This window comes from Mobula birostris, chromosome 24 (genome assembly GCF_030028105.1).
Source record: "Mobula birostris isolate sMobBir1 chromosome 24, sMobBir1.hap1, whole genome shotgun sequence".
NCBI classification, from domain to species: domain Eukaryota; kingdom Metazoa; phylum Chordata; class Chondrichthyes; order Myliobatiformes; family Myliobatidae; genus Mobula; species Mobula birostris.
In genome coordinates this window covers 43,272,035-43,286,047 of record NC_092393.1, presented here as the reverse complement: position 1 = coordinate 43,286,047, position 14,013 = coordinate 43,272,035, and the positions used below count along the sequence as shown (strand labels likewise).

Genomic DNA, 14,013 nt, shown 5'->3' with positions numbered 1-14,013 from the left:
CAAAAAGACAAAACTGAGATCTGCTAAGCAACTGTGAAGGAATTACTTGAAATGTTGGACAGATGATATAAAATTTTCAAAACAGATGAAAGACAGGCAGCTGTACAACCCTGTAATTCCACATTTTTGGATCAACCAGTGGAATATCCAGTTTCAAGAAATGTCACAAAAAAGGTAACAGTAAACTAAATTAGAAAATAAAAATTTAGTCTGACCAAGCCTGTTTAGAAATCAACATTTCAATTCAATGTTGGAAGTGTAGTGATTGGCTTTCCAAAACCTATTGAGAATATTCCACTGCATGAAGTCAATTACATAACAAGTTGCATAATTTAAATTCATCAATGGGAGGTGAAAGTTTGTTTATCTAAGTACCGCACATTGATAGTCCCATTTAAAAACCAATTGATGAAATGATGCTAACTGCCACTGTTCAATATTTCTTGTGAATCCTTCACCAATGCTTCACATATCTATGATAGTTCAAGACTATTTTTGTTCTTTTGGCCTCCAATTACATTTGTGACGTGTTGCAGTAAATTTTGGAAATTGCTTTTAAGTCAACAGTTGCATTAATGCAAAGAAATGATAACCTGTAAAGAGCCCATTTAAGATTAAACTAAATACTTCTTGCAACAAATGACGAAGATATAACATTACCTTCATGGTATAATGGAAGTGAATACCTCGGATTAAATGTGCATGCTCATTCTTAATTATTTTGTGACTCTCCTTTAGTAATATGAAGAGAAACTCCTATTGATACCAATAGATAAGAATTGTTTACAATGAAAATTATAATTAAATAAGGACCTAGCTTATTTCTCCACCTCTACAGAGGCAAACATTAAAGCTGATTGACTTAACAAATATCCAGTAATACAACAAAGTCATGACAGACCCAACAAAAATTGTACATGTTTAATACATGTCAGTAAATTTATTTTAGGCTTTAATGGCTGTAAAGGCAAACTTCTGCATTGTATGTACAGACCAATATAACAGCAGAGGTATAATGGAAACAGCATTAACTATTTAACTAATGCATTAAATCAAAACAAGCAGTTACTCTCAGCTTTTCAATCTGAATAATTTACTGGCATTTTTGAATGAAAAATATACAACAAAAAGTGGAAGTAAAATGTTAAAGATTCAATCCACATTCACCCCCCACAAATCCATGAAGATAAAACCACAAAAAACGTTCCTATACAATATAGTATACTAGTTAAATGAAAAGTTAGAATACTTTTAGCTAAAGCTTTGTTTAACCAGTTTTTGCTCATTTTAAAACACATGATGGTTGAACTCATCCCCATGCTGAGAGCAGATTTGCTATAAATTTGATTTTTTTGCTTAAAATATTTCCAATTGAAGTAATGCCACTGAAATTATCAAGGGTCGTATAAGAATGTCAAGACTACTGGAAAATGCTGTACAAATGCTGAAAATGTGCATACTTCTGAATATTTTCAGAAAGGAGGCAACATGACTGCATAGGCACACAAAAATGTAACAAGCACAAATTCTTAGAGCAGCATCTCACCATTTAACATATCAGTGGTGAAAGAAAGCATTAATTTCACTTGTAAAATGCATGTAACCACTTGATCTATGACACCATGTCCTTTGTTAAAATAATCATATCAAATATTAAATATATGGCATTAATGGTGTAAAGAGACATGAAGTGCATAATACACTGGTATCTTTAATGGACAAACTGCCAGATGCAAAAGACTGGTTAGAGAACAGTAGACAAATAAAATTATTTTAATGGAGTTAAATAACTTTGTTAATTTCAATTGTTCCTATGTCAATGTGGAAAGCATTTTTTGAACATTTTAGTCCAAAAAATGACAGTTATTAATTCATGATGTTTATGGTATTACAAGGAAGCAATACAATTTCTCTTAAGGGATTGGGATTGACTTAAACAATGTACAGTTATGTGTTAATAACCTTTGCCAATAACCTTTCTCCAATAATAGAAATTCAGAAACATCAATTGTTCAGCCAACAGAAAATAAAGGGATCATGAAAATGCCTTAGTTAAACTTAATCTTACAAAACAAGTTTTCCACACCACCTCACGTTTAAATAAGAATGGATGTCTTGAAAAAGGCACTCAGTGTAGAACCAAATCTAAGATCACGGGTTTATTTCCAGTTTTTGCTGACGTTCTTTAACTCAGATAAGATATGGAGAGGCATCGGAGATGACCTAACAACCTTTGTCTTTACTGGAAAATGCACACTAAGTACCAATAGGAATTACACCTGGGTTATGATCAACTTTGATTGTATATTCTATCCAAATCAACAGAAAATGCTGGCTGCTATGTAAAGATAACAAGGCTTCTAACATTTTAAAAACATACCGATCAATCGTCAAACCCTTGAGACAAGATGACAATTGCAGAGGTGAAAAAGAGGAAGTAATTGAATAAGAGCTTTAATTTCTTTATCTCAGGTTTTGATTTAAATTCACCCTTCTTGCCAATTTCAATGCAAGATAAATTTGAGAATATTAATTAAGCATAGAGCATTCACAAGACTTAAAACAAACTTCAAAGCAAATAGATCAGAACCCTAGAACTGCAGCCCTGAGAATGAAATCTGATCTATGATGGTATCACAGTGGAAGAGTGTTCAACACTACTTCATTTGCACGTTGAATCAGATATGGTACCAGAGAACTAATGTTTGCACCCATGAAATAGTACCTCCAAAGTTAATGCCCCAGAAAACAAAGAAAATTGGATAAAACACTTTAGTATTTACAGATGAACAGGTAACAAGTTATTCACAATACTCTGTTTCAGGAGCGTCACAACTGAAATTGACTTTGGAAAATATCTCATGGTGTATGTACTCTAGTGTGCCACCATCTTGGATTTTCAAAACTGATATACTTGGGAGACCACAATTTCATTTCAGAAGACACTATTTTTCCAACCTTTAAACAAAATAGATAGTCACACAAATCTGTGCTCTGTCACTCTTTTATACTTCATCTATGCACAAGGTTGTGGTGGATAGAAGGTTTTGAATTAATTTTGAGTCAGTTTAAATTATCAGCGTGCCTGTTCTGTTTAATGGTTCTGACTGAAAGTGTTAAAAGCTATTTTGCATTTGTAGATTGTGATTTTGTCAGCTTGTTGTTCTCATGAACTCAATAAACTTTTGTCTAATCATAAAACACACTGGACAGATTTTATTCTATTATTAAGCCTTTGAGAAAAATTACCTCTGTACATTCCAGTAATGTTATTATCCACCTCTTGGAAAAATGCCACTGACTTCTCAAAGCTTCCTTATGAAATAATCAAATTACTATAACTGCTAGCCGTAGACTCTAAACTTTTATCACACTTATAATGTACAATTATATTTTTCATTCCATCTGTTGTTAGCATAACCGATAGCAGCCTACACAGAAGTTCACTGGTTTTGTTTCTACAGATGTTTTATTAGCTTGTTAGACATCCATTTGTGTATATACAGTTAACATGCACAATCTGAAACATTTCTGAAAAGCAAATTTAAGTTTAACTCAAAATACTTCGGATTTCTCTTCTGAAAATAAGAATCACCATTAGTTTTAACATTTAAGACTTGTGAATTTTCTGGTATATTAAGACTATAAAATTAATTTTTAACCCTTTCAACTTCAAGTTTATTGGAAAGTGCATTCAATAATCATCGCATGCAAAGGCAACAGGATACAATGAAGACAAATATCTCCTCAAAACAAAATGTGCTTTGAATTACATGACAATGAATCTCATCTACATGGAAATGGTTACATTAAATATGCTGTCATCTGATTAAGACCTAAATTCTGCAAAACTATTAAATAAAAGCGCCTCGTTTATTGACTAAGAGTACCTGGGTGTAATGTTTAAAAAATACAGCTCTGAACTGAATGGAAGAACAAATCAAATAAATAATTAACTGGGCTAGTGCAAGAAGTGATACAAGTTCAGGAACAGCCTTTAGGAGTTATTGGCAAGTGAGATACACATGTCACTAAGGAATTCATAAGAGTTTTAATAAGCTCTCTTACTTTCAGAAAAATGTGATAAAACAAAGCTCAACCAGATTTTCCAGAGTACTAAAATGAAGGACTAGATCACTGCCTTCACTATGGAAAATGCTAACCTTGTATAAAAAAAATTGAAAACATAAAATTGATAAAAAGTTTTGCTTGATGATCTTAAATTTACGCCACAACTTTGAATTAATCAAATAAACAACACTTGTGGGGGAGAGAAACTGAATTATGTGGTTTCCCCAGAGCAGAAAGCAAAAAGGGGTACAGTCATCATATTCCTAATCAATAAATACAACAGTTGGTTAGTCAATACTTTCATTTTGGCCTCAAGAAACATGCAATCTTTGTCTCAAGGCAGATGAAGGGCTGAAAATTTTGTGGTCTTCAACTGAAGGCACTTGAATCTTTCCACATTCTTGTGTGGGAAGGGGGGGGGAGATGTGACATGGGGCAGTGCAGTGTAATTCATCATAAATATTCAATAGCACTAATTTTGAGTATGCTGAGAGGGATTGTTTACATGGTAACGGACCAGATGAAGATGAACATCCATAACAATCTCATCTTGACTGCCACAAAGAATGAACTGATAATTTTTCATTCATTGAAGAGAACTAACCCTCCAGTTGTTGAATTAGTAAAGACTTAGTTGCTATGGTCATTACTGCAGTATTAGCCTCTTCAACTGGCTATTTCAATAAATGATACAAATCAATACAGCACCCCAAGCTAATGAATGACGGGCAAAAAGTTATAATAATATTTGGATATTTTATGCAAATCTAAACTTAAATCAGTATGAATTTACAACACACAATGGGAGAAGAATAGCAGTAACAGCCTCAGGCTATGTACTTCCATGGTTATTCAGAGAAAAAAATAACTTAATGTTTATTTCAAAGGGCCCTGCTCCATCAGAAGCCTTTAAAAGGCAAGGTATATCAGTACATTTACATCACTTTTTATTCAGAAAAAACTATTAAGAATAGTCACATTTATTACCTGTTCCATTTAAGAGCTGTTTGCCATTTGTCTCTGGGACAAATGATAAATGTGCCCGATTCGAATACATGGTTATTTTATGACATCTGAAGTTCAGTCAGATGAGTAATTGTTTCCAGTCCTTCCCATATATCTATAGTAACTCAAATGAAAATTGAGTCTTTACAATGTCAGCATAAAATTACTACATATGGGGCACAGTATTTTTGGAAGATTTTGTAGAATATAGTTTGATAATCATATACAGATGGTAGTATTGTTACTCCAGTCATAACAGCCTAATACTTCACAGTACATTTTAATACATTCCGTAGACTACGCTGTAACATACTAAAGTAGACAGATATAACCAAGATTTCCTTTAAGACCTCATTCTTGCCAAAACCATTTTCTTAAAAGCTACATTCAAAGATACTGTCTGTATTCAGTAAATTTCCTAGGGTGTTAATATATTGCTTTTTATGAAAACATGTAAATATGTTCTGAATTACTTTTCTCCCCACTTGATAAAGCTTAGAAGCAATGGCAATAAACCAACAAATCAGTAATGAATTGTCTGTTCACTTTAAAAGAAATCAGTGTTACAAAGAATGTCTTTTTCAGGAAGACATTAGAGGGTTCCTTCAAGATACTGCCCACCAAATATGCCACAAGCTTTTTCTTTTGCTCTCCTCATATAATTGGCAGCCAAATGGGTCCTCATTCTGAAATCAAGAACAAAAATTACAGTGAATATTCAACAGCCTGGCCGGATCTATAGAGAAAGAAGTTGTATTAACTTTCCAAATCATTTTTCAAACACTCAATCTTAATCTAAGCTAAAATAGCAGATGCCGGAAAATGGAAATTATCAGGTCAGGCAACATCTGCAGAGAGAACAAGAGACTCAATGCACCAAGTCAAGGAAGGTTTTTGAACAAGTTTCTCTTTCCCCACATGCTACCTAATCCGTTGGATTTTTCTGGCAATTTCTATTTTTAAATCAACCTCCTATTGTTTCTCTCTGCACAAATGCTCCTTGATCTGCCAAACACTCTCAGCATTTTATCTTTATTCCAAATTCTGATTTTCCATTTTAAGAATGCAGATTCAGCAAGTCTTAAAATTTATTTGACAAACTACAGATCTATTGCCCCTGAGTTGACCATTTATCTTTGACCAAAACTACTGAAAGAAAGCAGCTGCAAAGGTTTGCAATGCAGTCTGTTAAGAAACCAATATGAAAGACAACATAAAATTGTTTTAATGTGTAGATTTATAGAACTATTCAAATAGAAGATAGTAAGCAACATGTGGCACTCCTGTTATTCAGCAATCATGACAAAGGTACATTAGGGTTAGGGTTTGAATTTACTTCTTTCTGACAACCCAAACATTGAGGTAATTGTTTTAACAACTATCAAAATAGATAAAGGCAACAAAATACATTTTGATATATGCTGCAGTTCAGAAAACCCATAATGAAACAGAATGGTTTTCTTGTAATCTTCAGTTATCACTTAGTTTCAAAATATTAAATGCAGCTCTAACAACCCAAATTTATAACAAAACTATCAAAAATACATTTTCACTGTAAATTGTATATAGGTTGTTTTAGCAAGTTTGTTGTTAGTAATGACTACTCAGCTGAAATGGGCTTGCAGATACATGAGTGAATTCTAAACCCTGTTATTAATTAGGTCATATTTAAAACCAATTTTAAAGTTAAACCGTTTAAAAAGCTAATATTTATCCATGATTAGCACTGCAATAGTAGTATTTTTGTATGCTGCAGTCTTTTTAAAAACTGAAAGCTAATTTTCCCATATCTTTCAAAAACAAGGCATCATTAGTCATAGATTATATCACAAATTATGTCATTACTATTTTAAATAAACAGTGGGGTTATTTCAAGCACAGCATTATCACATACCTTAATACCAAACATATTAGCTACAATTTGCATTGAAGACCTCCGGTTCAATAATAGAAAAGCTCTCATTGCTAAGTAGACAAATAATGGCATTTTTACTGAGGTATGATCCACAGGGTAAACATATAGCTGTTAATCACAGAAGTTTAGGTCGTGAACTTTCAAAAAGCAGCCAATTTTACTGTAGCACCAAACAGTAAAGGAAATTTTGGCTTACTACATCAGGTTAGGATTAGTCAGTATGGCATTTGTACCTGCACTATTCAAAATAGTAAATTAAATTTGACCTCAACTCCAGTACAATTTTGAAGCAATTCCGCAAAATTTGGCATGTATTTCTATTCTGATAATACTATGCAGCTAGACTGCAAACACTAAGTGAACTCTCTCGTGATACTTTCAATGGGGAAAAGTTTCCCTTAATAAATCCAAACTTGCGCAAATTACAACTGCTTCACATTTCAATACGTTTCATACTTTTACTACCACACCTCAATAATACAAATTTAAAACTTTCTCGGAAGGTTTTGAAAGCAATTTGAATATGACAAAAGCAAAATTCACTCCCAAAGGGAATTGTTAAGGCATTGCTAACTTGTTTCTGTAATATTCAAAAACATTTTTTGCTCTGTAATAGCCCTTATTTTGGGGGATGGAAGCTATTAGGGGGTTGAAAGAGGAAGAGAATAGATATTAACATTACAATCCCCACAATGAACACCACAGCTTTGCATTATCTGGCAACTTTTTTTTTCACACATCTTCACTTTTGAAGAAATAAGATCGTAAACTTGCTGGGTTGCTTAAGTGCACATTTGAGTACCCTAGCACTACCCAACTGGGAGCAAAAGCAATTGAAAAGCTGAAGTCTGATAAACAAATTTGGCATTAATCTGGTTAAGCAGTTTACAGCGGCTGCCTCAAGTTTTTGAAAGAAATGCAACCATAATCACACTCCGGTGTAAGCTGTTATCAATGCCAAAAATTAAAATTAATGAAGTAAACAGATGTCACTGAAGCATCAGCTGCTTAAGGTTGTCATGAAGAATAGTGTCTTTGACGTCACGGAAGACCAGACGAATATTTTCGGTGTTAATGGCGGTGGTGAAGTGATGGTATAGTGGTTTGTGTTGCTGGTCTCGACGTTTGTCACGAAAGCACTGCACAAGGAACTGTTGGACATCAGCAAGGTCATGGGGATTTCCCTCATATTGAGGAAAATAGTCTCTGATGCTGACAGTTTTGACCTTCTCTTCCAGCAAGTCTGTCTTATTAAGGAAAAGAATGATGGAGACATTGCTAAAGACTCTGTTGTTGACTATTGTCTCGAAGATGTTTAACGATTCACTCAGGCGATTTGTCTGCCGGTCTTCCATGAGCACTTGGTCAAATTCACTTGATGACACCAGGAAGAGTATGGAAGTCACACCATCAAAGCATTCAAACCAACGCCTCCGTTCTGACCTTTGTCCACCTACATCCACCATCTTGAAGGGCACATTTTTAATTTCAAAGTCGTATTCATGTATTCCTTTAGTCGGCCTCCGAGCCAGTAGAATGTCCTGTTGTGTTGGAAGATATTCCTAAAGAAGAAATCAGAGCCAAATTAATACCTGGTACAAAAAGTATAGTTAAAAGACAAAAAATCTAATTAACTATGGAACAAATTACAGCTTTCTTGTGTGCACATGAACTTAGCATGTATATTGATAATCAGCTTGAAAAAAAAAAGACCATTTTATGACACAGCACTTATTCAGTGAAAAGTACCAATAAAAATGTCAAACATAATTAGATTCAATTGTTCAGGAGTGCAAAGTTTGTGGTAAATGAGCTTTAGCTTGTATAACAATTTTTTTGTATCCAAAGAACAGCAACTAGAATCAAAGATAGATTTATACACAAAAATCTCAGGCAAAACCTGCACTATCAATATTGTGCCATCATTCCAACTAATTAGGACATACTATATTTCAGTTGCTTCGGGCATATGGGGTTCGTCAGCCGTGGTTGGCAGCTCACCTAGGAGAAGGAAAATTCTGATCTCAAACCTCTGCTGCCTTGCAGCTATACCCACTCACGGGGAAGGCTTCGGGAGTAAACCCTAAGGGAAAAATCCAGAGATGGAGTCCCTAAGGCAGTCCTACATGGAGTTCAATGTTGACTGGCAACTCCTGTGATGCTGCTGGTATCAAACTATACAGGTCTCTGCCATTCCTTTGGGTTCATCAGATGCGTGGAGAGGGAAGCTTACTACATTGGCAACAGCTTGCTCTCTGTATTGTACTAGCCAGACAGCTAGGACATAACATTTATTGTCAACACTGACCAAAGGAGGCCCTCAACCATATTTCATTAAGAAATCCAATGGCAAATTGTATTTGCTCATAAGTACATGCCTCTGTTCAAAAAAGAGAAACATAACAGCTAACAGCAAACATACTCAATCTGTTGGTAAATTGGGTGTTTGTGAGAGGGTGGGAGTTTGGGAGGGGAAGGTACATTGTGATGCTGCTTAACACTCGTAAAGAAGTCAGCCCTCTTTGTCATGAGGTGGTGTTTCTTTAATGCTGTAAAATGGACTGGTCTAATTCACACATCTACAGAGGACTTCACTGCTGTAAGGTCCACTTTTGTACCTCTGTCCTTCCTGTCATCTTCTCAGATTTTCTCGAGAACCATGGTTGTAGCAAACCACCCAATGGTTTCCTATTCCACGTCTTTTTCTTTTCCCCCAATTGTTGAGGACCATTGATTGCAGCACGAGTTTGCCTTCTTGCAACAGGTAGAAATGTTTTATTGGGAGATATTAATTAACCCATTCAGCCATTGGGATTGAAATCACAAAAACAGACCATAAAGTCCCTCCGTACCATGCCAGTTTCCACTGACACCAGTTCCACTCAACCACCCCTCACCTGCTCTACAATCGTTTTCATCACAATCTAATCCCACTAGTGGAGATGCTACAGGTGTTTAAGAGGCTCTTGGAAAGGTACATGAATATACAGAAAATGGAGGGATATGGACCATGTGCAAGCAGAGGGAATTAATTAGGTATCATTAGCTGAATTAGCTTGGTACAAAATTATGGGCCGTAAGGTCTGTTCCTGTGCTGTACTTCTCTATCTACTGAAAAAGCAATTTGTGGGTTATGTTTTAAAAGCTCCATACACAAGACAATGTTCTCATCTAGATATTTTATTTGAACTCTTTCCTTTGGAAATGAAGTTTTCAAAAAATATCAAGCAAGCACTCTGAAGCTTAGTAAATTAATTACTACTTTATTTAAAGCCATGAACATTATCACAATATGCAATTGAAAGTGAAATATTAAACATTCAAAGTAGAACTGCAAGGATATTTTCATTAAAGAATACCGGAAGTCACGATATGAAAGGAAATGCTAATAACATGCCAACAGTTATACATATGGATTAGGCAATCACTTTTCCCATTTATAAACAAATCCTTTCATATTAATATTTTTGTTCAGAGTCAGGGAGATCAAAGCAAGAGTTGTATATCAGATTTTAGATCACTCATCTGCCTCATAGTCAAATCCAAATTAGAATGGATCTTCCATGGAACAATAATTAAAAATGTTGCAAATATACCAGTAAAAAGACAACCTGACATCAGTAAGTGGAAATCCAAAAGCAGGCTGGCCACCTGTCACCATCAGAGGTAGAGAAAATATTGGAGAAAATCCCAAAATTCAATGTACATTTGGAAAGGTTGGGGGCTGATCGGAGACAGTCAGCCTTGCTTTGCTTAGTGAAATCCTGCCTGATTAATTTGTTTGACTTATATACCTTACCAGGATTGATGATGCCACATGAATTTAAGATACTGTATGGTCCAAAAAGCTGGATCCAAGGTGAGCTGGAAGACTGGATCAAAAATTGGCTTCATGATAGAAGCAGGGTTGTAATGGCTTTTCTTATTGGAAGTGTATGACCACTGGGGTAGCAAATGGATTGGTCTCAAGACCCCAGTTGTTTTGTAATATAAACTATTTGAAAGTAGAAGATATGATTACTAAGTTTGAGGATGACACAAAAGTTATTGCTGGTGTAGCCAGCAAGGATTGTTTTCTAAGGTTACAGTGGATTTTGATCTAATGGGGAAAAAACCGGACAGAGCAATGGCATATAACATTTAATCTTGACAGGTGATGCATTGAGAGAAGTCAAAATGGGTAGGATATTTAAAATGAATAGTAGGGCAGTACAGAATGCTGATGAAGAAAGCAACCTTGGGGTTCAAATCCATAGTTCACTGAAAGTGGTAACACAAGTAGATAGCACTGCTGATCTGCAAGATGTAATATCTAAGTATTGCACAATATGTTGCAACATAACAAAACAATGTTTAGATCACACATAAACAACAGGAATTCTGCAGATGCTGGAAATTCAAGCAACACACATCAAAGTTGCTGGTGAACGCAGCAGGCCAGGCAGTAAGGGATTTGAAAGGGATTTTGGATCTCCCCCTCCCCCTCCAACTTTCAAATCCCTTACTCACTCTTCCTTCAGTTAGTCCTGAAGAAGGGTCTCAGCCTGAAACGTCGACTGCACCTCTTCCTACAGATGCTGCCTGGCCTGCTGCGTTCACCAGCAACTTTGATGTGTGTTGTTTAGATCACACTTGTTTTGTTTGCAGTTCTGGTCACCACAGTACAAGTAGACTGTGGTTGCACTGGAGAGTGCAGGGTAGATTCACCAGGACATCAAATGGATCAGAAAACTTTAATTACTTAAAGAACTGGATAGATTGAGTGTGCTTTCCCTGAAGCGAAAGAGGTGGAGTGGTGACCTGTTAAAGCTATATATAATATTAAAAGGCATTATGAAACAGCTTTCATCTTTCCCCTCCACCTTGTGTGAAAAGAATTTCAAAACAAAGGGGCATTGATTTAAATTAAGAAGTAGTTTGCAAGAAGAGTTTAGGGGAGAGTTTTTAAGGGGAGATAACTGAAACTTGCTACCGGGGCGGCAGAGTCAGATATATTCACTAAATTTAATAGATACTAAGACAGACACTTGAATAGGCAAAGCACTGTAGGAAATGCATCTAGTACAGGCAAATAGTATTCATGCATGTGGACAAGAAGATCAGCATGGTAGGCCATTGAGCCTGATCCCTGTGCTGTACAACTGATTCTATAATACATAACTGTTGATCAGATTATCAACAGAAAGATGACTGATGTATTTTGAAGAATATGGGCCGAAGGGACGGTTTCCCAGCTGTACACCATTATGACTATTAAGGATCAGAAGATGCTCAACACAACAAAAAAAAGCTACTGAACAAGCTAAATACAATCACATAGACCATAAGACATAGAGCAGAATTACACCAGTCATTAAGTCTGCTCCACCAATCTATCATGGTTGATTTATTATTCCCCTCAAACCCATTCTCCTGCCTTCTCATGTAACTTCTGACAATCTAACTAAATATACCCATTGACTTGGCTTCCCCAGCCATCCACAGCAATGAATTTCTCAGATTCACCACCCTCTGGCTAAAGAAATTCCTCATCTACGTTCTAAAGGGACATCCTTATACTCGAGGCTATGCTCTCTGGTCCGAGACTCCCCACTACAGGGAACATTTTTTCCACATCCACTCTACTTGGGCCTTTCAATATTTTATAGGTTTCAATGAGATACCCCTCATTCTTCTAAACTCCAGCTAGTGCAGCACAAAGCCAAAGAACACCCCTCATATGTTAATCCTTTTATTCCTGGGATCGTTCTCGTGAACCTTCTCCAATGCCATCACATCCTTTCTTATACAAGGAGCCTAAAACTGCACACCATATTCCAAGTCAAATGTTTTACAGAACCTCAGCATTATATCCTTGCTTTAATATTCTAGTCCCCTTGAAAGGAATGCTAACATTGCATTTGCATTCCTTACCACCAACTCCGCCTACAAGTTAACCTTTAGGGAATGCTGAACATGGACTCCCAAGTGCCTTTGCACTTCTGATTTCTGACTTTGCTCCCCAGTTAGGAAATAATCTATGCTTTTATTCTTTCTACCAAAGTGCATGACCATATACATCACTACATTGTACTCCATCTACCATTTTGCCCATTCTTCTAATCTGCCCAAGTCTTTCTGCAGACTCCCTGGTTCCTCAACACTACTGACCCCTCCACCTATCTTGGTACTGTCTGCAAATATGGCCACAAAGCTGTCAATTCTGTCATCCAGACCATTGGCATATAATGTGAAGAGAAGCAGTTCCGTCACCGACCCCTGTGGAACACCATGCATTACTGATAACCAACCAGAACAGCCACCCTTTATTCCCATGCTGCCTCCTGCCAGTCAGCCAGTCTTACATCCATACTGGTACCTTTCCTGTAATACAAAGGGCTTTTATCTTGTTTAGCAGCGTCATATACTGCACCTTGTCAAAGGTCTTCTGAAAACCCAAGTAAACAATGTCCACTGACTCTCCTTTGTCTATCTTTCCTGTTATTCCCTCGAAAAATTCTAACAGATTTGTCAGGCATGATTTCCCCTTAAGAAAACCACGCTAACTTTGGCCTGCTTTATCATGTACTCCAAGTATCCTGAAACCTCATCCTTAATAGACTTGAACAACTTCCCAGCCACTGAAGTCAGGATAACTGGCCTATAATTTCCTGCCTTTTGCCTCCCTACCTTCTTTAAAGAGTGGAACGATATTTCAAATTTTCCAGTCCTCTAATGATGCTTGAAAAATCACTAATGCCTCCAAAATCTCTTCAGCTACCTTTCGGAACACTGGGGTGCAGTCCATCTGGTCCAGGTGACTCATCTACCTTCAGATCTTTCAGTGTCCCAAGCATCTTCTCCTTTGTAATAGTGACAACGCTCACTTCTGCCCTGACACAACTTCTGGCATACTGTTGATGTCTTCCACAGTGAAGACTGACACAATAAACTTCTTGAGTTAATTCAACATTCCTTTCTCCCTCATTACGACCTTTCCAGCATCACTTTCCAGTGGTGCAATATCCACTCATAATTCTTTC

The 14,013-nt window shown here is 36.3% G+C and overlaps 1 protein-coding gene across 1 annotated transcript in view; it reads right to left on the bottom strand.

Moving 5' to 3' along the window:
• Positions 1 to 1,073: 1,073 nt before the first annotated feature.
• The window catches only part of LOC140187352 (guanine nucleotide-binding protein subunit alpha-13), an 85,603-nt gene continuing 72,663 nt past the window's right edge, over positions 1,074 to 14,013 (bottom strand). The window contains exon 3 of the mRNA XM_072242579.1: positions 1,074 to 8,553. Coding sequence (XP_072098680.1) covers positions 7,981 to 8,553 — 573 coding nt within the window. The 3' untranslated portion in view covers positions 1,074 to 7,980. The remainder of the gene's footprint in view (positions 8,554 to 14,013) is intronic.